Genomic DNA, 25827 nt, shown 5'->3' with positions numbered 1-25827 from the left:
CCTACCATTAGGAGGGATGTAGGTTTTGAAATTCAAAGCAGGGACCTTGGAGTTTGTGGTGTCTGTTCTCTTGGGGAATATGAGATCGCGGTGCATAGAAACACACCCCAGTGTCAGGCAGTAAAGCGAATCCTGCCTGATAGCACTCTAGATAATGAAATGGAAGGTTTGTGTCTGAGTGGCCAGGAATCTTCCATTTTGCCTTATTACTGCAACAACCACCTTGTCATCTAGAAATTACCAGGAGTTCCCCTGAAGCTGAATGCGGTTGGGCATCCGTGTGCCAAGGTTGAAGAGCACCAAGTAGGTACTTATTTATTAAGGCATCAGTCCAGCAGGGGTTTTATAAGCATAAAACTTCAGATAAGTTTTAATATTGCAATACTTTTTGTTATTTTTGAATGTTTCTTTTACTCTTTTTTTGGACTTTGTTGAAAATCTTTTTGTTAGCGAGCGATGTTTGTATTTGTGACCCTCCTCCAACCCCTAAAAATTTAAGAATACAATTTTTAGTTATTGTAAGAAAAAAGGCAAAACGGTTGTTAAAATTTTGAGGTCACTTTGAGCAATGATTATTGCTTAAATGCTTTGGAATGAAATATGCTAAATTATGAAGATCTGTGCTTTTTAAAAACATAAGCATTTGAGATTCATACACGGGGTTTAATACCCCCTTTATATTTAACATTATTATTTAGGTTGATAAGGTAATATTTAATAGGACTATTTAAGCATGTAACCTCAAGGATAGCTGAAAGGTCCATAATACAAAAATTATAGCTGTTTAGGAGATGAAATGCATAAAGGTATATGAAAAATGTTTCATTATAACATGTAAATTAACACTTTTGGACTAATTCTAACTCCAGGATTATTTTTTGTTGCCTCATATAATGTGTTCCAATTGACCCATTTGTCACTTTTATGAGCAGCAAAAGTAAATTTAGTTCATCTGCATATTTATATACTTTAAATAGACCAATGTAAACAGTTTCTTATCTGCCATATGTTGAAATGTTTTAGTAAAGTAAAGACATAACTGCCTAGTCAACAAAGATGGCATTGAATTGCACTGTTTTGGAAAAAAAAGTTAAGTGAACTAGATGCCTGTTAATCTGGTTCTTTAAATATCATAAACAAAAGTATCAGAATGTGTTTCCAAGGACAAAGGCGGGGTTTTCCGGGCTTTGATTGGTTGCTGCCTTGTCCTGTCCCACAGCCATCCTTAATTGGCTTTGGGTAGATTGGAATCACATACGCAGGGTGACATTTATTACTTTCTAGTTGTTTCTTTGCTCTGAGCCCTGAGATTCCCAAGGAGTAACTGTAAAAGATTTCTTTCATTTTGTCCATGATCTACGAGGGGGGATCATTCTGAGAAGAGCAGGCATGAGTTTGAGTGCGAGAAGAGTCACTCTGCCTGCAATCACGCCAATAGTTCTGCAGAAAAGGGTATGTGCCTCCTGCTTGTTTTCTTTTCTTTCTTTCTTTTTTTTTCTTTTCTCTGTGTTTATTAATATGTTGGAAACTTTAGTTACGTATCCTGAGAGAGACTGTAATTCATTGAGGCTATAGGTAATTAAAGGATATATTATTGGAATTGGACTAGGGGAAAAAATGCTGTGCTAGAACATCTCTGTAGTAAAAAAAGCTCCGTGTAAAAGCAGTTTGGTCTCAATTTCAGGTCATTGTGATTTAGAGACTGTATTGAAGCCTTTTCTTTTTCTTTTCCTTCTACTGTAACTTCAGGCCTTTTTGCCTTTAGTTCAGTAGGAAATCTGCTAGCTATTATGTGTTATATTTGTTTACTGAGGAACAGTTTCTTTGTTTCACTATAATTCATAATACATCCATCTTCAATGTTGAATGGACTATATAATTGTTTTACTGTTTAAACATATGGCACCAGTTTATTATCCTCTTGTTTCTACCCATTTTCCTCTAGTTCTTTTGAATTTCAGCCTATTTGCCTAAGAAAAACTTTCCATTAAATTCCCTATGAAAGGGCTTTCTGTTAATTATTAGTGCAGTCAATCCTGTGTATGAAAATGTTGCACGTATTAGTTTTTTGTAAAGTTTATTTCCATGTCTTACTTGAAGCATTGCATTTTATAAGCTAATTAATATACTGTGTAATGTCACAATTAAGTAAAACTGAATATACTAAACTTCTCTTGTAAATATACTAAATTAGAACATTGCATTGAACTCCTTAAAGAGTCAAATCTGTTGCACAGAAAAAGAAAACACCAAAACACATTTTTGGCAATCTGCTTTCTGAAAGGTTTTGGTGACACTAGAAACTGTAATGTTTATTTCCATACTCGACTTTTAATAGTTAACTGTTAGTTAACTATTAGTGTATTTCATTAAGTCAAAGGTCATGGTTAATTTGTTTGAAAATGACAGATCTAACGATTAGGGTCTTTTGGTTTTTTTTAAAGAAGTGTCTCTTTTTTATTGTTCCTAACTTTTAGGTTTTCAATTTATTTTCTTATCCAATTGATCATTTATTCACTAGGCACGTTTTACTTGGCATTGGAATAGTAAATGGTAATTTTGCCAACATTTGTTCTTTATCTTTCTTAATGCCTTTCTTTCATCTGAAGCAACTTTAATTAAAAATATTCTGCTTTGAGCTTGAATCTTTCCTTTGATTTAGACTTAGTAATGTATTAATAATGACCATATAGATTCCCTGACTCATTGGGAATGTGAAAAGTATATTAAAATAGCATATCAAATCTCTGTTCTTATGATTGAGCTCTTCTGTGCAGTTAATATTGTGGCTTAGATTGACCAAGAAACTTTCATTGTGTGGTCTTTTGGATGACAGGTTGGTATGGTGGAAAGCATAGCACCTGGGCTCTCTGTTTCCTAGCTGTGTGACCTTGGGCAAGTCATATAATCTCCCACAGTCATTATTTCCTCACCTGTAAGATAATAGCTGAGAGATTTTCGTTAAATGCTCTCTTCAGTCTTATTCATGTCTATAATTCTATGAACCAAATAATATATTTTGTATTTTCACAATTTTAGTGAAATATTTAAACCATTTCTTATTTTCCTAGAGAGAGTATAAAACATTAGAAAAAGATGCTGTCCTGTCGTTTTCAAGGACTTGAGCAGTTAGTCTAGGGGAAATTGGTATAGTAAAATGTGGTTAGAAAATAGCTGCTAGCACTGACTGGTGAGTAGCAAAACAGGATTACTCTGGAAAGCTCTGATTATAATTGATGTTAGTTCTGATCTGCCAGTGGACACATCATTGTGGTTTCTCTTGGTCTTTTATAGTAAGCTTCTTGTTAGGTTTCTATTATAATAATTACATAAGTCACAATTCCTTAGGCCCAAATCCATGTTATTCCTTTCCAATGAGTACCACGTATTAAGTATTCATATAATTTAGCACATCATCATTTGCTGAAAGTCCTTTCACCTGACTTTTAATCCCCAAAGGACCCCTTGTCTATAAGATTCTTCTGAAAATCTTGGTATCTCTTAGTTTAGGAATTGGGTATTTTTCTGACTAACAAACATTCCATCTGCTTTGGTTACACTGTGACTTTTTTTTTTTTAAATAGATTATTCCACACTTGTAATTGACTTGTCACTTTCTATATGTATCATAATTTAAGATGATCTTATAAATTAATATAAGCATTTCTCAGAGTATTTGGAAGGCAGCTTCTCATTTTCCCGAGAAGGCAGGTGCTTTTTGCACAGGTTTAGCAGAAAGTTTGTCCATCCTAATGAGTAGCTCTTGCAAAATAATTTGACAACTAGAATCCTAATCATCTGAAGAGCTGTGAGGGCATTTCTGAAAATGCTTAATAGCCTAGGGAGTAATTTTCTTATCAGCTAGTGTATCTGCTCTAAGTGGCCATAAGATTCTCCTGAGAGTGGTTAGAAACTTGCATTTTAAATACAGCCCTTAACATGGTATGGGTCTTTTTTGTAGCAGATCAAATACACTTTGATCTTTGAGGAACAGAGTATTTTGGTAGACTATCAAGTAAATTGGAAAGAAATTTTTGGCTTCCTCTAATTCAGTTAGGATCTGATTGCCTTGATCCAAGTGAATCAAGGTTCTAGTGAAGAAGGTTTTATCATATCCCTTAGAAATTGTCGCATCCTCCCCATGTGTTCTGAATGAATCCTTTACCTCTTAGTTTTTTTCTCATATAACTACAGGTTATGCCTTTTGTTTTTCAGATGAGAAGACTGAGTCTTTTAGGTGTTGAGTGACTTACGCAAGGTCACCCAGAAGGTCAATGGCAAAGCTAGAAATAGAATCTAGGTCTTGTGACATCCAGTGTGTTTCTCCTAGATCCGTGTTCCTCCTGAAATTAATATGTTAATGAATTGCCTTATGGTGTGTATAATTGCCATTAAACTTCTAGTCTGCAATTAGCTTAGGCAAATCCTTTCTTCTTCCTCTGCAGCTCCACCAACTCCCATATGCTCTAGTGTAGAAAACACTTTATTCAAAAAGCAATTGTAGGCAGCAAAGTGAGTGTGAGTGATAGTGTATGTGTGTGTGTGAGAGAGAGAGAGATGGAAAGACAGTTCATACCCAGAGCTCTAGATTGGTATGTTACTTCAAGAAAACATTTTAAGGGTCCAAAGAGTTAACAAAAGACTCAAGCACTGTAAGGTATAAATTAAGTGCAATATAAAATTCACATTCTTTTTCTAGAAAGCCTTCAAGGTCAGAAGGCCCGCTGTTCATATTCTGATTCTGTGGGGTAGGAGTGTTTCACGCCTCTGTCAGATTAACATTGTTTTTCAAATTATGTTTACAGGCATTTCTTCATTCTTTATCCACATGACAATTACAAGAGATATTCCTAAGCACGAAAGAGCCCGAAGTGTCTTCTGAAATTGCAGAGAAAAAAGGGATAATTTTTAGAATATATTTTTCTTAAGATTCAGATCCTTTTGCAAATCTGAAATTCATGAGTGTAATACGGAGCAATGCTGGTTATCAGAAGGTCCAATTCCCCATCTATACAAGAGAATAGTTTGTTATATTCATTTCCTTCCTCAAACCATTAAATTACTGCTATGATTTTTTAAAAACTACTTTGTAAGAATAAAAGAATACAGATCTTCATATCACTTTCTGCCCAGAAACTTTTAAATACCTACAAAATCCTTCCAAATGGACGTAGCATTCCGTGCGCCTCAGGGCCTGGGTGCACTGCGGCTTCCCAGGCTTCAGAGGAAGCCTCCACTCCAGCACATTGTTTTCCTCTGTGTGCTCCGAGCGTTTGATGTTTGTCTCTCTGTACTTCTGCCCCTAGTCTGTGCTCTGTGGCCCACAGACAACTCCACACTCCTGTTTGTTTTTCCAAAGGCTGTTGATTGTTTCCTAGCTCAGGCTGCAGTACCACCCGGAAGCCTTCTAAAACTCTTTCCCATCTATCCTAATGGTGTCTTGATTCAGTATCAATGGGTGCACCTGTTACTCCTTGCTTAATTCAGTAACTGCTGCCATGTGACATCAATTTTTTTTATTACCTTTTATGATATTTAAGTCTTATTAGCTATCCATAGGTGTGTATCTTAGGCTTTCTGGCTTTTCACATTTTGACTTTTAGTCTTCTCTGTATATCTTGTGTATTTTTTGCATATCTTGTACTATGTGCTTTTCAAAATTCATCTTTTTTGGTCTTACAATTAGATTTTAAAAATTTAAGGGAAAGGCTCTTTGAATAAAGTGCATTGTCAGTTATAGGCTGAGTTTAATTTCATGTAACCAGAAAACTCAAATGAGGGCATATTCAACAGGGAAGAGATTTATTTTTCTTTCACTTTATAAGAAGAATCATTCTGAAGCTGTTGTAGTGGCCCCACAACGTCCTCAGGCAACCAAACTCCTTCTTGTTTTCTGTTATATCTTCCTTAGTGTGGGTCCCTTTTCCTTTTATGTTCTCATTCCTAGGATACAAAATGGGAAGACCAGGAGCCTGCTGGCCAGTTTCTGTCAGATGTTAACGTGCCACCCTGGCATAACCGGGAGCTTCTGCTTACATCTTCCTGGCCAGGATTGTGTCACGTGGTCCACCCTGGACACAAGAGAAGCCAGGAAACGTAGGCCTTGAGCTCAACACACTGCCCTCCTCATCAGAATCAGGATTCATTAGGGAGGGAGAGGGCAAAGGTGGCTTTTGGTGGGCAGCTGGCCTTCTCCACTATAGGTGCCTCAGAAATATTGGGCATTCATTAGATATTTGTCCCTTGGATTTTTATTGTCATGCCAGATATGAAATATGGTTATGCTTTTTGAACAAATGTATTATATGACTTGTATAGGGAGAGTAGAAGGTGTGGTAAGTGGGGAGAGAGCAAGTTTTCTGAGTATAGGAGGGTAATGGAGGTCCACAGATGGTGCCCTGGGTTTAGATGGCTGGCTTGCTTGGAAGATGGTCATGATGGGTAGTGAGTATTGTTATTGCTGTTTATCTGGAATTCTCATTCTTGCTAAACTTTGGTCTGTCTTCTGCCCTTTTAATTTTTGTACAGGGTAACTTAGTTGCATATTCACCCAGGAAGGGTGCTACATAGATGAATGGTTTTTGTATTTTCACAAAATGTTCCCTTTCTCAAGAAGTGAGTTTTTAGGACGGGTGACGTAGTAGCGATTGCTTGCGTGTTTCGGAGCCAGGAACCCCTGAGTTTGAGCTCGCACTGTCATTGACGAGTGGTGTAACTTTGGATGTCTGCTTTTAAACCTTTCTGAGAATCAGTTTGTCTGTCTTGGGGATCACAGAACGGTTGTAAGGATTAAATAGAATAAATATTTAGAAGTACTTGACAGAGAGTAGAAGCTCAACAAATGTGAATTCTTTTTTTCCCCTCATCTGTGAAATTGCATGTTTTACTAGTTTCATAAACAATTTAAAAATCTCCCTATTGCTATGAATTTAAATTTTTTGTGCCCTGTCCTGTTAAGGTGGTTATCCAAAAATTTCCTTGTAGCAAATGAGTCAAACAAAAAGTGGTTGTCTTTGATATAATGCATCTAGAAAGAGAAAGACAATATGCTTTCAAATGCTTCTTCCTTCTGCTCCCTTTCTGTAACTTTAGGTGCACTCCAATTTGAACTTTAAAAAAATTAATCCAACTATTGTAATGCTAATAAATATATTTAATCTGGAATCATAGATTTAAATATAATAAGATAAGTGGTTAGATTATTTCTCCTTTCACTATTCTACGGAGTATCAGGCAGGGGCTTCTGGGTTGTATATTTGAAAGAGATAAATCTGTGGCTGGTGTAACACATTGTTTCACTAGACACAGGAGATGTTACTGGAATGTTAGCATATGCTGCCAGAGGGTGTGTCACTTTTGATCATCACTGGATTTAACTGCCCAGCACAGGGAAGGTCCAGAGTTAGTATATAATTACTATTTGTTGAATAAACACCGTTTCTCAAAAATGAAGATCGGCCTCTTTTGATACTGACCTGCTATTGGATTTTCCTTTTCTACGTTTGTCTTTCTGTTGCATTCGCTTCATTTTTCCTGGGTTTCATACCTTGTGCTGGAAAGCCGTGCACACAGGGCCCACCTGAACTGGTCCACCCTGCCTTTTCCTTACCTTTGTCCAGCTCCAGCTTGCTGCTGTGGGCAGTTTGGTGTACTCGCTGCCCACCACACACGCCAATAAAAATAAAAACAGCTATAATGTGTTGAGCACTCATTACACATTCTCTTTCATTTTCACAAGAACCCCCAAAGTTGGTAGACAAACCTGGTTTGGGATGGGGAAAGTGAGGCTTGGAGAAGTTAGGTGTCTTACCAAAGCACACCGCCCAAAACGACGGAGGCAGGCTTGAGCTTCGGAATCGCATGGGCGCATGCGTGCTGCGGAGCGTTGTCCGTGCAGCTGCGGTGCTCTGCCATCTCGCCTATAGTCCACTCATCGGACAATCTCACCTTTCCTCCAGTCAGCCTTTTGCTCTCCTCGTTATTTTTCTCTTTTTGTGCACTCGGTCTTGCCTCAAAGACGTAGTGACTTAACCATGTGTCAGCTGTCCTTAGAGCTTAGTGGGACTGTAGGAGTCTGTTGAGACTTATCATGAATGCCTTGTTTTAAAAAATTTATAATAATAATGTCTAGTATTAACTGAGTGCTATCAGTTTGCCAGCATTTTGTCCATTTTCCAGTGTAAGGAATCTAAGACTCATAACTGAAAAGCTGGTGGTGTGGGATCCGATCACAGAATAAATAGACTCCAGCATCCCTCACTACCCTAAGCACCTGGGGTAAACCTCCTTGGGAGCGGGTCGTGCCTTATATTATTTTGTAAACTACGATGCCTGGTCCACGTTTGGCAATGAAGGCAGATTAAAAATAGTTGGGCTGATTAACAGTCTCAGACTCTTGCTTGGGGCGGTCTTAGGGCTGGCTCTCTTGGCTATGCCCCAGCAGCCGAAGCCAAATCTAGAAAATAAGAATCTCTTTTTGGCAGAAAAAAGAAGCAAGACTTTTGGTAATTTCAGATATTAAGCCCTCTGAAAGGATAAAGATTTTTCTACCCCTGTGGAATATTAAAAATGCTTGCTCTTAAGACAGTTCCATAAGAAGGATTCAAAAATTATTTTGGCAGAAACAACGTGGTCAGAAAGTGATTATAGCCTTCTAATTGGACGTGCATATTTGGACATATAGGTTCAGCAATATTTGTGAAAATAAGAGGGATGTTATTTTATAGTTTCAGAAGTCAAATTAGTTTGAATAGTTCTATCAAGATTTGAAGAAAAATTTTGACATCGTCATTCTAAATGCCTGGGAGAATCTCCTCCATGAATCCCAGGAAAGACTCCTGGTGAGGTGATTTTATTTATCTATGAGTGTGTGCATGTGTCTATATATATGCCAAATATCTATCTACCCACCCCAAAAAATCCCTCTTATTGAAGTTTAAGGTACAGACATGATTTATCTTAAAAGTTCAAACAGTTAAGAATATTTAAAAATAGATTTAAACTTTGTTAAAAGCTTGTAATTATATTAAACAGGACCTCCATGGGGTTAAAAATACTAATGTTAAAGTTGTAATTTTCAAAACGAGTTTTCTCTTTGCGCCCACTGAGAAATAAAGGCGCCCTCTGCTGGCGGTTTCAGTATATGCCGTTTTTCTGGCGGGCAGCGCTGAGAAAAGTGAAACACAAAGAAAACCAACTTTTTTAACCTTCCAAAAGCTAGATACTTTGTGTATATGTATTTTTATGTTCTGATGTTTAGTTATCTACGACTTTTATCCAAGATATTGTGTAGAAGCTACAGCTTAAAGCAGCACGAAAGTTGGATGAGCAGAGGGGCGAGAAGAGGATCAGGTAGCCCAGAGACGGTTCCATGGCCTGCCCTGCCAGTGACCAGCGGCAGCTCCACGGGCACCTCAGACCATCTCTAGCCCTGGCTGCTTCATCTGTAAAATGAGAGGATTTCAGTGGATATCCCAGAGCCCTTCTAACCTTGAGTATTTGATGATTCTTACAGTACTGATTCCTTTTCTTTTATAGGAATATGCTCTAGACATGTTTTGTACTGATATAAGTATTTAGGAAAATGAAGGAAAGGTAAAATTAGGAAAATGAGTATAAATCGGTTGTTCCTAGTGCTGTCACAGCATGGGAATGTTAGGTCTAGGAAGTGATATTGGGTGTGCTCTTAGAAGTTGATAAAATAATACTCCCAAATGTTCCAGAAGGACTGAACATAGCATATTTCATGGATTTTATGGCACCTTAAATTACAAGAAGCATCATTATTTTATATGCTTCCAGTTAAACTGTGCTATACCTTTGATGGTAAGTTACATCTAGATTTCAGAGAAGTTAAAGGTGAGAAAATGTGCTTTTAAAAAATCACTGAAATAAGGCAGTTCCTAAAGTGTTTCAGTTAATGGCAGGCCACTCGAGAATTGCAACGAAAGCTGATGTATCCTGGGCTCTAATAAGTGGTTTCTTTCCTCGTGTTTTCCCCTTTTCCCTTCTAAATACTTTTCCTTCCTCACTCCCCAACTAGTCCTTCTTTCTCACTGGGTGAAACAGTTTTTACTTTTTCACTTAGACATGTCTTACAGTTATTCTGGGAATAAACGATTGCTTAAAAACTGAAAGGAGATACTGGAATAACATTGTGTCCAACATAAGCATGACCAGTGGTTTTCTGCTTCAAATATGAATAAGCATTAGCACTTGTGAAGGTTTTTTCACTTCAAAGATGAATTAGTCAGCATTGGCATCTTCACAGGCATTAGACGAGTTTTAAAAACACCAGGGCTTCAGGAACACTCCTTTGATGAAGTTGTTGGAAACATGAGTGTGGGATTTGTGATTTGACCCCTCTTTGTTATTCCTAGCAGATTTAGGTCCTAAAATAACATATGTATATACATATGGATATGTGCGTGTGCATGATTTAGGATATTTTTAGACTTAGTTTTTAATGTTTGCCTTCTTTTGTAAGGAAATCGGAGCTTTTTTTTTTTTTGCTTTTTTTTCCTACCACATAACAGAGCACATTGTTTCCAGGGCTTCCAGTTTCTCGCTTCGTAAAATCGAACCCCGACTTGAGTTAGGGTCTGTCTTTCTACCCTCTAGGGAGAAAGGAAGCCAAGGAAGGAGCAGTCTGCAGGGCTCTTGGCCTGAGAAGGAAAGCAGCAAGGGTCAAGAACAGAATAGGAGGATAGACTAGAGTAGAGGGGCTTCAAGGAGACTTTCCGGGCCTCCTTTGCCTGCAGACTGTCTTTCCATTCTTGGTTGGAAGCCTAGACGTGGCATGATTCGGCAGTGTCACTGATCCAAGCTGTCAGGTGTGGCAGTGCTAAACCGCCTGCCATGCCAAGTCTGGAGCATTTCCGGTAGTGAGTCCGTACTGGGCCTCTTTGGCCAGAAGCTGGATGGGAAACAAATTAATACATCACAAAACCCCATCGTTGCCATTTGACTTCATACCCAGAACTCCTGGAAGATCTGTGGATCCCTGGTAGTACAGGTCCTTTAACTCTGAATTCATCTCTTTATCCAGGCTTTATCCTATCTCCTCCAGGGCTATATAGGATGGTTTCATTCATCACTATGTTTCATGGTTCACTACATGCCAGGCATTGTTCTAACTGCTGGCAATATAACAGGAAGCAAGCATTGACATCATCCCTGCTGTCATGTGGCATTCTGAGTGGTGAAGGCTGATGGATAGTAATTACATAGTTGTACACATGCATACATGGAAGAGAGGGCCTGGACCTAAACTTGGGAGGGTCATCAAAAGCTTCCCCACAGAAATAATGTTTTATCTGAGGGTTGGGTGTATAAAGTGGGCAGACAAGTGTTCTAGGCAGCAGAAACAGTATGTGCAAAGGCCCTGTGTCTGAAAGGAGGTTGGCTATTTCAAGAAACTGAGGGAAAAAAACCAACTATGGTCAGATTTAGAGACTAGGAAAGGGATTTTAGGGAATAAAGTTGAAAGGGGCCACAGGGATATGGAATAGATGTGTTTGGTCAGTCAGTTCCTGTAATTCTGATATTGTTTGAGTAATATCTTAGAACTAATTAAACACATACTGCTCATGCTCAGGTAAAATGTGTTGTTCAATATCTCTCTCAATGGAGAGAATTTAAGACTCCCTGCTACCTGGTTTCTCTAAACTATGTACTATTTTATTTTTTAATAAATATTTGACAGCTAGAAAATTAATATGGGATGGCAGTAAGGAAGTGACAGCTTTTCTTGAGCTGTTAGGATTTTCTGGAACAGTCTTTGTTTTTAAAATATAACATTTTGTTAGAGATTTGGAATAAGTAATAATGAATATATTATAATGAATATATTATGTCCCATTCCCTTCAAGGGAACTCTTTGAATTGCTTAATTCAAAGTATCTCAGACTGTCTCCTCTTATCTTAGGACACTGCATTCCTTTTTAGAAGAATGTAAAAGTCCAGGGCTGCTCTGACCTCGATATAAAAATATTTCACATGATTTAGGTACATTGCCTATCTGTTAAAAATAATAAAGAAAAAAATCTGAAACATTAAAAGATGGCTTTATAATCCTACTGTATATGAAATATAAACTTTTAAAGAGCTGAAAATAAGCTTTACTTTGAGACATAGCAAATTTCTATGGGCCTTATTGCTTATTTTCTATTAATTGTATGTTAATATATATAATTGATAGATATAATAAGTAAATGAGTTTATTTTTCTGTTGAAGAGTTATATACTTTAAGTATTCCTATATACTTTAAGTGGAGACCTAGCCGTCAGTTATTAATCAAGGCCTGGCCATTTGGGGCCAGTTGTTCCAGAAGTTATTGTTTACCTTCCTGGACTGTCACTAGAGATAGCAATCTGGCTTCTTGCGAGTCTGACTTCTGTCAGGCTGGCCTCCTGGACTGGCTGTGGTAGGTGGCTGCAGGTTGTGGGTCAGAGTTCTGTTTTTATCTATGGCCTGGCCGTTGTCTGTTTGTCTCTCTATTGAGATGTATAAATATTAGCTCTACAATTTTGATAAATGGGTACACCCGTGTCGCACATACTCCTGACATGATATAGAACAAGGTGTAGATCATTTTTAATTGCTAAAAAAATTTGAAACTTACTAGATGTTCAGTGAGTTTGGGCTGAATGAAAGGAAGATGTGATGAGTGAATGAAGAAGTGAATGAGATTAAAATCCCAGATCATTGCAGCATGGGACGTTGTGAGGGGGACACGAAGGAAGTAGAACCATGCTGTGATCCTGATTTCTTGATGGAGGAAATAGTGCTGCTGATTAAATTTAGACTTGATAGAAGAATGTAAATTTAAATATTTGTATTAAAAACTTGAGTAACTACTAAAATAAAAAAAGAGGCGCCAGAGAGCTCCCTTGCCCTTTCCTCCCAGTGAGGACATGGCAAGAAGGTGCTAGCTGTGAACCAGGAAGGAGGGCTCCCCAGAATGCACCCATGCTGGCACCTTGACCTTGGACTTCCCACCCTCCGGAACTACGGGCAATAAATTTCTGTTTATAAGCTTACAAAATTAAAAAATAATAAAACTTATGTATGTTACATCATGGTGAGATCCTGGTATTTAATTATGGCATTTAAATTAATTTAAATGAAATATTAAGAATTAGTTATTTAATTGATAAGAATTACATATTAAATGTGTATTTAAATGTAGTTAATTGAAAAATTCAATTTTCTTAAAATAGAAACTTTGGCATAGAAGGTAACCATGCAGGGGCTGGCCCCGTGGCCAAGTGGTTAAGTTCGCGCACTCGCCTTTGGTGGCCCAGGGTTTCCCTGGTTTGGATCCTGGGGCAGACATGGCATTGCTCATCAGGCCATGCTGAGGTGGCATCTCACATGCCACAACTGGAAGGACCCACAACTGAAATATACAACTATGTACTGGGGGGCTTTGGGGAGAAGAAGCAGAAAAAAAGAGAAGGTAACCATGCCTCAGTGATCTTTTCCCTCCTCTTTCCTGCCTTCTTTCTTTCTTCTTATTATTTTTAATTTCCCTCACTTCATCCTGAGGATTCCTGCTCATATATTTATCTGTGCTCTGCTTTTTACCTGCTGAGTGATTATCCCTCTTCTAGAAGAAACAAGAGATAAGTGGAGGGAAGCTGTTGAGTAGCTACTTACTTACCAAGGGGTCCGATGCCCCCTTTCTGCTCTGTGGCGTTGCCAAATGACCAGGTGACAACTCCGAATTTGTTTCACGTATCCTTGGCTGAACCAGGCTGGAAAAGGACCTGGCTGTACCGGGCCATCCTGTTCCTAGGGTCCGCCGGGAGGAGGAGGCCTGGCTGTTCAGCCCCAGCCCGTTCTTTCCTAAGGCCTTCTGCAGAATCTCTTAGAATTTCCAGGGATCGTGGCAGAGGAATACGATGCGTGCTTTGGCGGCAGGGTGATACATATTGAATTGGCTTTCAAATTTGATCTCTTTATTTTGTTTGTTTATTTTTTCAGAAATGGCCTTTGTCTGATATTTTCAATATTTTGTCTCTTTTAGTCTCAAGGCTTTAGGGGCCTCAAGCGTTTTTCTGAAAAGTTAACCATTTCTTGTTGTCTCTAGGTATTGGAACATTGTTGTGTCTACTGCTTTAAAAATGGGTTGTTAATTTTTAATCTCTTGCGTACACTTACTTTTTATGGAGGGCAGTTCAGGGAAGTTGAGGTATAACGTGTATAAACCGCATGGATAAGGGTGGCAGCCAAAACAGAGGTCTGGGCCACGCATATTCCAGCATATCCCCGGCAGGGGCTCCTCTCTCTCTGTGTTAGATTGTCATTGCCAGAAGTGTCATGCTCCCAGAGCAGTTTTTGAAGCTCCACTCCAAAGGCCAAGGTTGCTCTAATTGTCAAGATTGCTGTGACATTGAAGGCTTCCTAAACACAGCCTGTTTGTACACTGTGGGCCGTCCTTGGGCTCTCTCTGTTTATGCTGGCGGGCTGTTGTAGACAGACCTTATCAGTGCGTGTCTCTCTTGCTAGTCGAGTGTCTGTGCACTGATGAAACAAAGAAAGTTCCTGTTCTCCTGTAGAGTCTGTGTAGGAGTTCTTCCTGCTGGCATACAATTTTAGATGTTCTTGTAGATCAATTGATAGGAATAATATTCTTCTCACTCTGTTTTTTACTTTATAAAGCAAGCTGGGAATTTGGGCCACTGAACTGGAAATGTTTAATATCCCTTTATTAAATAGCATGATTATATGATCTTCAAATCTCTTTTTTACCTCTCAGTATGTAGAGGAAATAGGATACCAGTATTTTGCTTTAATGATTTTTAAGAACAACTCTGCTCTTTCATTTTTACATGCTCCCAAAAGTTTTTAACATAGTTTTAATCCATGGTAGTCATGTACCTTTTCTAATGACTTGATTTCTTAAATAGGAAGGTTTAGTGTAGTAATACTTTGGCAAGAGGCATAGTCAACTCTCCTAGAGAATTAAGACTCAATTATCTTTCCCTTTTCATATAATTTAAGGAGAAATAAATAGAAATAAAATGAGACTTTTTAATGAAGGTATCCCATTGGTGGTGAAGGAATTTTTCACAATTACTGAATAGATGTAAAAGATGACAGGGCTTTGCTGCTGTGGAATATCAACCAGAATATAATTTTTCATTCATAGATGAATGTGTATTTTGGACAAATGTCAGCATTAAATTGGACTTAAGAAAAACAAGTTTGAAATGGAGCTCCAACGAGAGTATTAAGTTTTTCTCTCAGCAGGTGTTATTTATTTTAAAAGAGAGTCCATGCACGTTTTCCAGAAATTTAAGTGGGCTTAACCCTTCTAAATTTAGGTATCTTGATTCTTGGCAACTTGTTTCTTTCAGATTTGCAGCGACATAGTCTGAAGAAAATATTGGCATTTCCTGATTGGTTAGATACGTTTCTCATTTTCCCCAACTTTTCCTCTTGTTTTCTTCTTGCTCTCTTTTTGAATTTGGCTTAAGCTCCAGAACATCTCCAGTTTTTCATTTTCTTAGCTCCTCAGAGATACGTAAAAAAGCGTGAAAAATGAGAGCCTGCTCGTGTGACCGCAGGTGAGGGGAGTTTTCTGTAAAACAGCCTGCGGTGGTCTGGAAGCACAGGGAGCTTTTCCAGCAGCCGCCAGGTCACCACCAGGTCCCCCCATTTCCTGGCGTGGAATCTGCAGCGGCCTGGAGGGAACCGAAACTGCAGCTCTTCATTGCTCCACAGGAGGGAGCAGCCCCAGGGTCAGATCCCCTGGGCCTCTCAGGAGTGGTTGCCTTCGTGTTGCTTTTGGCAGGAGCACCCAGCAGTGCGTGGTCTAGTTGGTGTTGACCACGGCAGCGTGGATACCTGGTGAACGGTGTCCCTGAGCATCCTTCCAGTGGTCGAGCACAGGCACAGTGCTGAAGGCACCCGCTTGAGAGTGATCGTTTACCTGGAGCCAAACACGGGAAACACTGAGATTCCAAACAGATTTTGGGATCTTACTGAACTGCATGTATTAACCAAAAAATAAATGAATTGAAGTGAAAACACAGACAATTGCATCTGATTTTGGCAGTCTATTTTCATAGGACTTTGTAGCTGCCTCCATGACTTCACAACTCAGCCCTGCCCATTAACAGCAATGTTGAATCAATCCTTATCTAGGATTACTTAGCAGAAAACTTGTATATCTGTTGCTCACTGAGAAGAATTTTAATTTCCTGAGCATTAAATTTTAATCATACACTTTGTGACAGAAAATATTTTTAAATTAACGTTTACAAATGTATATTGAGTACCTAATATGTGCACAGCCCTTGGATAGGCTTTGCAGGGGTACAAAGTTCATTCGTTCCAAAGATCTTTATTAAGCCATACGCTGCGGTGGGCTGGGTCCCCGGGATACCATGTCAAATGGTGAAAAAGCAGAGATTTTCCTTAAAGGTGCTTACTAGCACAGTTGAGGAAGAAGACAACCTGCAAACAGAAAATTACAAAATAAGAGCATGTAAGAGGGGCACATGACAAAGCCGTGGGCAGTCAGGGAAGACTTTCTGGAGAAAGTGTCATGGAAACTGGGGCCAGGTGATAAGTAGGAAGTTGCCAAATAAAGCGTGTTAGTGGTGGTCAGAGCATCGATTCCAACTAGGGGATGCCTCGTGTGCAGCTGTGAAGGAGTGGATTACAAGTGTTCCTCATGTTCCACTAGGGTCACAGTGACCTGTTCCAGAGGCAGGTTTTCTTGCCTCTAACTCACCATTAAATATTGGAATTTCTCAGGGTTCAGTCCTAGATTCTCTTTTTCCTTTCTTCTTCCTTTTCTCCCTTGTCAGACGTATCCAAGTCCCTGTGTTTGTTTACTATATGTAAGCTTGGTGATTCTCAAGTGAACTCTGAACTTAGGACCTTTCATCCCTTTCGCTTACCATCATGCTTCCCCACAGTTTCCCTGTCTGCTGCTCCTGCCATCCCTGACTCCTCTCAATCCTTAGAACCTGCCAAGCTCCTTTCTGCCCCAGGGACTTTGCACAGCCTCTGTTTTCTTAGCCTGAAATGCTCTTACTGTCTCTTTGCCTAGCTGTTGCCTACTCCTCCTTCAGGTCTTGGCTTAAATAGCACTTTTTCGTGGATATCTTTTGGGCTTGCCTAACCCCCATTTTATGATTTAGTAACATCTGCATTTTTATGCCCTACTTTGTAATTACTCTTTTTTTAATACTGCTTTTCACACTAGACTTTAAGCTCTCTAAGGGCAACAACCATCTCTGTCTCTGACGGCCTTATATTAAAGCACTTAGCAAAGGACTTGCCCCTTGTATGGGGTCTTAATAAACACAATGAGCTGCTTGAGTTAGGACAACAAGGAGCCCCTGAAGAATTTTAGTAGCAGAGCAACCCGATTGGTTTGGCTGTTAGAAAGTTTCTTTTGCTAGCACTATGGAGAGTGAGATGGAAGAGGTCCATGGCTACAACAAGGGAGCTAAGTAGGTGGCTGTTACCACTAACAGCTTACTGCCTCATAGCACACATACGACAAAAACACCGAGAATTCAAGTGCTCATTGATCCAGGGGCTCAACGATATTCTCAGGACTCTTTCCATCTCTTGGTATGGCTTACTCCTTGTAGTCTCCATTTCCCACAGTCTTTCTCTTTGTGAACAGTACCTGCTTCACTCTACATCTGCCCAGGAGAAAAGAGGGCCCGCTTTTTTGTTATGTGAGCAGATATCCAGATTGGCTCTGACTGGCTCTGAGTAGGTCATGTGCCCTTCTCTGAGATAATCGCAGTTGCCAGGGGCATTCTGGGTGCTGATCGATAAATTTGGATAACATCTCTCTGGAACTGAGACAGTGGTATGCTGGTAAACTGGCTCTAAAAATAATTTCTTTTTTTTTCTGAGGAAGATTCACCCTGAGCTAACATCTGTGTCACTCCTCCTCTATTTTTTTTGTATGTGGGATGCCTCCACATTATGGCCAGTGAGCGGAGTAGGTTCTTGCCTTGGATCCAATCCTGTGAACCCAGGCTACCTAAGCAGAGTGTGCAGAACTATTAGCCATGGGGTTGGGCCCTAAAAACAATTTTGTTTTTAAAAAGGCCTTATTTGTAGCATTTGCAAATTTCTTTGGTGTATGTACTCCCACCATGGCTAATTTCAAGATGCTTGGCTTGCAAATTCCTGAATATTTAACGACCAGCTCTTATAAGCCAATTCCAGCAGCTCCAACACACTATCGCTGAGCTGCAGATGGAGCTGCCAGAATCACAAAAACTGTTGGTGAGGGAGGGAGTGGTGCTCTGCAAGGCAACCAGAATACTGTTAGCAGAAGAGGGGTAGGGGGCTGGGAGCCAGTCCAACAAGTAAGTTTGTACTTTACCATGTAGCATATACTTAGGTGTCATGATTTTATTTAATTAAGAATTTTTTAAAATTCTTATATCATTTCCTTGAATCACATTTTTAAGCACCATATAATATTCCATTCTGTGAAAGTATGGTAGTTTACTATTCTTTTATTGCCGAGTATTAGGTCTATAATATTAGAATTATACATAGTGCTTTGCTGTATGTGTCTAGGCCTGAAGCCATTTTCTACATTTAGGACAGATTTATTGAGATAGTTTGCCTAACTGAAATTACTGAGTCAAAGGAATGGACCTTCTAATGTTTTGATAAATACTTTCTAATAGGTATACAAAATAGTTTTACCAATTTATATCACTCCTGTCATTGTAAGAGAGCATCTGTTTCGTTGCACTGTCATGAAGTATGATTTAAAAAACTTATTGAGAGGGCAGAATTGATACATTGTTTTAATTTGCATTTGTTTGAATTACTAACAACGTTGAAATGTTTCTATTTTTGTAACAGGTGTATTATGTTGCATTTTCTTACCATTTCTTACTTTTGTGTTGATCTTAGTCCACTGTTGTCATAGGTATTTACCTTCTTATAATTAATATACAACATACCATAATTAATAGTGGAAATTCTAGCATATAGCACAGCTTGGCAAATGTTGAAGGGAGTGTTGTATGAAACTCCCCCTAGTTCTGTATAATTTAGGGTAACATTAGCTACTGTAATAGATAAATACAAATTCACAGTGAGTTAGCACCATAAAAGTTTATTTCTTGCTCATGTCAAAGTTCCATATGGACCTTCCTAATTGGGCACCTTCCCTGTGGTCATTCAGGGACAAAGCCTCCTTCTGTCCCACAGCTTTACCCTCCTGTGGGTCCTCCTAGTCACTTCCATGCAGTGGGAGGGTGGTGTAAGAGAACGGGGGACAACATGTGGGAGATTTTCATGGGTTGGGCCTGAAAGTCTAACACCGCATGTGCTCACATTCCATTGACTAAAACTCAATCCCATGGACACAACTTAATTGCAAAAGAGAAAAGGAAAGGTATTTGGTGAACTTCTAGCCAGTTTTTGCCAAAATTTCTATTACCTGAAATAGAGAAGTCTTTTCACAAAGTCTGATTCTGTTTACTGCTTTTACTACTTGTATATATCTGGGAATAAATCACCTGTGTTACCTGGATTATTTAAAGGACTTAAATATGGAATGGAAAATTTAAAATATTGATAAGTGATACATAGATTCTTACTATACCAGAGAGGTGGGGAAATGGCACTGAATGGTGATTGAATGGCCTCTCGTTTAGACGCTGAAGAGGAGAGAGTTTAAGTTGTTGGACAAAGTGATTTTGACTTGTTACAGTCAAGTCTTGGATAGGCAACGTTCACTCAATGTATAAGAAAATTAGATGAACAAGAAACTGTATAAGGGGTTTGTAACCAGCTTAACCAATAACTTTGATGACTTATTAGAATGATATCTTTAATAGAATGTTTTAGCTTCTTTTCTTATTTTTACCTATACAGGTAATTAAAGTATACAGTGAAGATGAAACCAGCAGGGCTTTAGAGGTACCCAGTGACATAACTGCCCGAGATGTTTGCCAGCTGTTAATCCTGAAGAATCATTACATTGATGACCACAGCTGGACCCTATTTGAACATCTGCCTCACATAGGTCTAGGTAAGGATAAAGAATTATAGTCACATCCTTGCTTTTCTGTTCCTTATAGTTTTGATTGTATGGCAAAGATTTTCTTCAGGTGTACAAAAATAGAAGAGATTTATGAATAGTCCTTTTCTTTACTATTTTTATTTTTGGTGTTGGTGGTTGAGAGGCAAAGAACGTAGCACAAAATGGAAATAAGGACAGAAATATTACACATGTACCATCCCTCTTTGTTTAAATGATGTATGGGAATTTGGGAGCTAAAACATAGAATCCAAATTGATGGAAAGGTAAAATTCATGATAATCCTTAGTAGCCCAATGAACATTTTTTGAGAAGTTAATGAAATAAGCTGTTAGCTGTTTTTTGAATGGATTGTAGTGCAGACGTGGAGAGTATCCACAGTGGTGAATCTCTTTATGGGAGTGTACACCCGAGAGTTTTCTTGAAGAAATACAGTCATGCATTGCTTCATGACAGGGGTACATTCTGAGAAATGTGTCGTTAGGCAATTTCATTGTTTGTGCAAACGTCATAGAGTGTCCTTACACAAACCTAGAGGGTCTAGCCTACTACACAGTTAGGCTCTATGGTACTAATCTTGTGGGACCACCATCACATATTTGGTCTGTCATCGACCAAAATGTTGTTATGTGGCACATGACTTTAGGTAACTCCTTCCCATTTTTAAATTACAAACATAAAGAGTAACCTTTCAAAAAAACTTTTAAATTGGAAATGCATCTCTGTATTGTGAACTGTAGAGGGCCTTTTTGCCAAATGTTTTAATAAGTTTATAAAGAGTTTTCTGTCTTCTGCTAGAGTGAGACAGGATTTGGCAACAAATTTATCTCCCCTTTTCTTATTTTTACAGATATTAGTGTTCAAAACATGTTCCTGTAGTAAGTGGATGAGAAAGGAAGGTGTTTTTTGTGGCAATGCCATTCGATTCTTTGAATTCTGTATTAGCTTCTTGTGGGCGCTGTGACAAATTACTTCACACTCGGTGGCTTAAAACAACTTATTCTCTCACAGTTCTGGAGGCCAGAAGTCTGAAATCAGTATCACTGGGTTGAAATCAAGGTTTCACCAGGAATGTGCTGCCTCTGCAGGCTCTACGAGAGAATCCATTCCTTGCCTCTTCCAGCTTCTGGTGGCTTCTAGCATTCCTTGGCTAATGGCTGCATCTCTCTAATCTCTGCCTATGTGGTCTCATGGCGTTCTCCCCTTCTGTCTGTGTCAAGTCTCCTTCTGCCTCTCTCCTAGAATAGTAGCCTTGAGGGCACACCCAGATAAGCCAGGATATTATCCTCATTTTAGGATCCTCAACCATATCTGCCAAGTCTTTTTTTTTTTGCCGTATAAGGTAACATTCACAGGTTCCAGGGGTTAAGGTGTAGATATCATTTGGGGGGCTATTATTTTGCCTACCACAAACTCCTTTGCATTATATGTTAAAAAAAACTTTTGGGGACTGCCCCGTGGCCCAGTGGTTAAGTGCGTGCGCTCTGCTGCGGCAGCCCAGGGTTTTGCCGGTTCAGATCCTGGGCGTGGACATGGTACTGCTCATCAGGCCACACTGAGGCAGCGTCCCACATGCCACAACTCTAGGGACCCAGAACTAAGATATACAACTATGTACAGGGGGGATTTGGGGAGATAAAGCAGGAAAAAAAAAAATGGTTGGCAACATTTGTTAGCTCAGGTGCCAATCTTTAAAAAAAAAAAAACTTTTAGTGATACATCATCAAAATTACTTTAAATACTTTATCAGTGATAGCTTAATTAGTTCTCTCACTTTGTTTAAAGAATTGAGAATTTTATACCTAGTCATAAGAGTCATTCGCCTTCTTGCATAGCCAACTACAAGATATAAAATTTTCTCTTTGATGCATAGAGAGTTTACCCCCCAGAGCAATATACCAAAGTAAGGTTCAGTTCAGATGAGAGATCTGTCTTTGTCTTATGAAATGAAATAAAGATGACGTTGGCAGAAAAGGTATGTTCTTAGGAAGATTTGTTTTTAAAAGATTATGGAAAGTGGTTCATGTAAAACTCCCTAAATCCCCTGGACCCTTCAGAAAATGTTTGTGTATTTCCAATTTGAAGACTACCATCCTAGGATATGTCAGAACCTCAGAGGACAGAGTGAAGCCTGTGGAAAAGAAGCTTGTGTAGTTTGATAGTGTCCACAGCGATTCTGAACCCCAGCCTACGTCCCCCTCCCCCCAGCAGATAGTTGACGAGCTACAATTGCCAGCTGATCTTGACAGCTGAGCATATACCTGCCAAAAACCCTGAATTCTGAAGGTATGTTGTACTGGCCAGTGCAGCTTGCTGTCTCACCTTCCTGGAGCAGAAAAACTTCGGCATACGTCTTCTTCATTGCCATTTGTGACTAATTTAACTTGTATTCATGATCATTAATCTCCTAAAAGTATGATGTTAACTCTCAAGAGATAGCTCCATGTTCCAAATGATTTCGTTTACTTATGCTTGTAGGAGTATAGCTGTTAATTAATATATAATTACAGTATTTTATACTCAGATTTTTATTTTTGAGACTTTACAAGTTTTATTTTTTTTGTTATAGGCACTATTGTTTATTCCTAACAAATAGCTTGAAGTTCAGTGATAAAGAATATACCCTGTAAATCAAGCAGCAGTGTTCTCTGAGATCCTGCAAGTTATACTAAGGAATAAAATGCACAAGTCTTTTAATATAGAGGCTTAAAATGGAACACTGAGAATTAATTTGAGCAACACACTAAATTTAAACTTTTAGCCATGAAATAGAAATAGAAGAATATTTCTCCATTACTATATTTTCTAGAAACTGCTGAAATAAAATCAAAGATGTGGGAATATTGTCTGTTGGCTTTATCAACCATGCAGTGAACCAAAACTTCTGAGAAAGAAATTTAGTTTCAGAGCTTTCTTGTGTTTTTTTTCTTTTTGTTTTCACTCAGATTGTACCTTTAAGTAGCAGAAAAATTACAGATGTTAATGCTACCCAAAATCTAATGTGTGTTAGATTAATCAGCTTCCATTTTTTTTCCTTTTTCCAAATTTTTATTTATATGCTTCTTTATTTCTATAAGGATAGACAGAAACAAAACGTTAGATGATGATAGCTAATGACTATCCGGATGAGCTCTTGAGGAACAGTTTTCTTTATCTTTTTTTTTCTTCCATTTCTTTATCTAACAATATAACAAGAGAGTAACTACTGTTGAGGTGCTGTGCTCTTCCTCAGCATCAAATATAAAACTGATGTTTTTGAATTTTGTTTGTGTGTGTAGCTTATAAATACTCTTGCAATATCTATTCAATCTAATAGTGGTACTAAGTAACATTTTTTCCATTTGCATATTACAATGAATGAGAAGAACTAGATTGGGGTTTTTTCCCCCCTTAAATGTGATATGCAGTTGCAGATGCCCTCTGTCAGCAGAATGGACCGCGGACACCTTCAGCAGCATGTCGTCTGCTAGTGCTATTGATATAAAGAGCTGAGGGACAAACTATTTGCCAAAACTTTGGTGACCAGCTAGTGAGCTCTGTATATTGTTCAGGAGATGTTCTTGACCTTTCTTTGATCAAAATGATGAGTTATCAGTGAACAGAATTCTAAAAGGGAGGAGGTGGTATCTATTATTTTAAAAAATATTTTTAATACCAAAATAATTCATCTCAGTGTAAATAACTGAGAAATGAAGATGTCAAGCAAACAATATTACCCATAATTTCACAATACTGAGATAACTTTTATTAGTTTCTCTATTTTAACATAATGTCTAATTCTACTACGTCTTCATTTTTGTAGACTGCCATCCCTTTTTATATGTGTGCCCTTAAAAATACATCCTGAATATGTTAATTTCTTTCTTTGCACTTTACAGATTCCATAAAAATTGGGAACTCTCCCTTCCTTTCCTTGTTGCCTTCCTCAGACAGTTTAGCAAATATTTGGTGACTATTCTGTAGCAAGTCTGTTTTGTGTGTAGATCCTGGTGGTAGAGGATGAGCATAGTAGACAAAAACACTGCCCTTGTGAGTGTGCCTTCTTGTGGGAAGAGAAAGGTGAGAGACACGTGACTAAAATTTGTAATCCCTTAGGTGATGAGAAACTCCGGGGAGAAAAGGCAGGCAGGGACGAGGGATGCTGGCGGGGGTGGGAGATGCACATTCAATAGAAAGATCGGGGAAGGCATCCCTGACAGCATGATGTTTGTGCAGAGACTTGAAGCAGACAGGAGAAGGCTTTGCAGTTACGTGGAAGAAGATTGTTCTGGACAGAGGGAATAGCAAGTGGAAAGGCCCCATCGTGGCAATGTGCTTGTGTTCAGGAAGCAGCCAAGAGGCCAGCATTTCTGGAGCGGAGTCAGTAAGGGGGGAAGCAGAGGGAGAGGACTTTCTAGAGTTACCGCAGAGCCAGCTCACGTAGGGTCTTGGAGGCTGGAGGGGCTTGACTTTTACACTGAGTGAGAGAAAAAGTAACTGGAGGTGTTTGAGTTGGAGAGCAATATGATCTGATTTAGTTTTAAAAATCTACTGCTCAGGGGGCCGGCCTGGTGGCGTAGTGGTTCAGTTCTCACACTCTTCTTCAGCAGCCTGGGGTTCACACGTTCGGATCCCAGGCACGGACCTATACACCGCTTGTTGAGCCGTGCTGTGACGGCATCCCACATACAAAAAATGGAGGAGGATTGGCACAGGTGGACAATCTTCCTCAAGCAAAAAAAGAGGAAGGTTGGCAACAGATGTTAGCTCAGGGCTAATCTTCCTCACCAAAAAGAAAAAATTACTGCTAAGAAGGCCAGAATTCAAGTTTTGACCTTTTGGAGGCTCAGCAACTTTGTTTTGCCTTTGCATCAAATTACCTGTGGCTTCCTGGATTGATCCTTGCTCAGCTGTCGCTTCTGCTAGTTGTGCCTGCCCCATTGTGCCATTTTCATGTTACAGTCTGCACATTTAGAGGGTTTTGTGTTTGTGAGATCTGAAGCCTTATAGGGAGAACATTTTGATTTAGGGGATAAATGAGAGAGAGTTGAGGGTTTTCTGCACTTTAGTTCATGTTAATCACCAAAATAAGCTTAGGAAAGTTTTAGAGACATTCTTTTAGAAACATTCTATCTATTGTTAGTTAATAGATGTGCTATTCCTGTTGCTTCTGATCCATTAAAGCACACCACAAATTCCTAAAGTCAGAAGGAGGAGCACTTGACATTCAAAATGTGGTAGATTTATGGAATCTAAAGTCTGTTTTCAGAGTGACATTTTCTGTGGCAAAGGAAACTTCTATCTGATTAGTATTTTTGATATTGCATATGTGTGATAGCTACTATTAATGTGTGTCTTATATGTGCAAGGCACAGAAAGGTTTTACATTAACCTGATAGATGCACTCATTACTTAGTCTCATAGCAACCCTACAGAGTATGTTTTTTAAATCTCCATTTTACATACAAGAATACAAAGACTCAGTGATGAAATACTTTGCCCAGAATCAAACATTGCACAAATATAGGTGCCGGAAAATTCTAAAGTCTGTGTATTTTCCACTGAAGCGAGTGGATTTCTCCACACCCCACTAGGTGAGACAAGTGTTCTTGAGATTCTGTGGTTGGTTTGTCTCTGTCTCACTCTCCATTTCTATGCCTCATGCATGCTATAAGCACACATTTAAATTTTGAAGCTTAGAGAACATTTTCAGATCAATCTTCCTTCCCAAGGTGGTATTGAAATTACTGGGATCAAACTGATCCAACCCAGTTCACTTTATAGCAGGGGCAGCTGTTTA

General features: G+C 38.9%; 1 protein-coding gene across 3 annotated transcripts in view; it reads left to right on the top strand.

The window, feature by feature from the left end:
• The window catches only part of GRB14 (growth factor receptor bound protein 14), a 121163-nt gene that overhangs the window by 59075 nt on the left and 36261 nt on the right, over nucleotides 1–25827 (top strand). For 2 of the 3 annotated variants that reach the window (XM_070581432.1, XM_070581433.1), the window contains exon 3: nucleotides 19883–20039. In XM_070581432.1, the coding sequence (XP_070437533.1) occupies nucleotides 19883–20039 (157 nt within the window). Of the gene's footprint in view, nucleotides 1–1160; nucleotides 1453–19882; nucleotides 20040–25827 lie in introns of those variants that run through there. The other variant, XM_008533478.2, reaches the window with a different exon arrangement.

Source organism: Equus przewalskii, chromosome 17 (genome assembly GCF_037783145.1).
Source record: "Equus przewalskii isolate Varuska chromosome 17, EquPr2, whole genome shotgun sequence".
In the NCBI taxonomy this organism is placed as follows: domain Eukaryota; kingdom Metazoa; phylum Chordata; class Mammalia; order Perissodactyla; family Equidae; genus Equus; species Equus przewalskii.
Note: the sequence above shows the minus strand (reverse complement) of the source record. Positions and strands in the feature narration are given on the sequence as shown.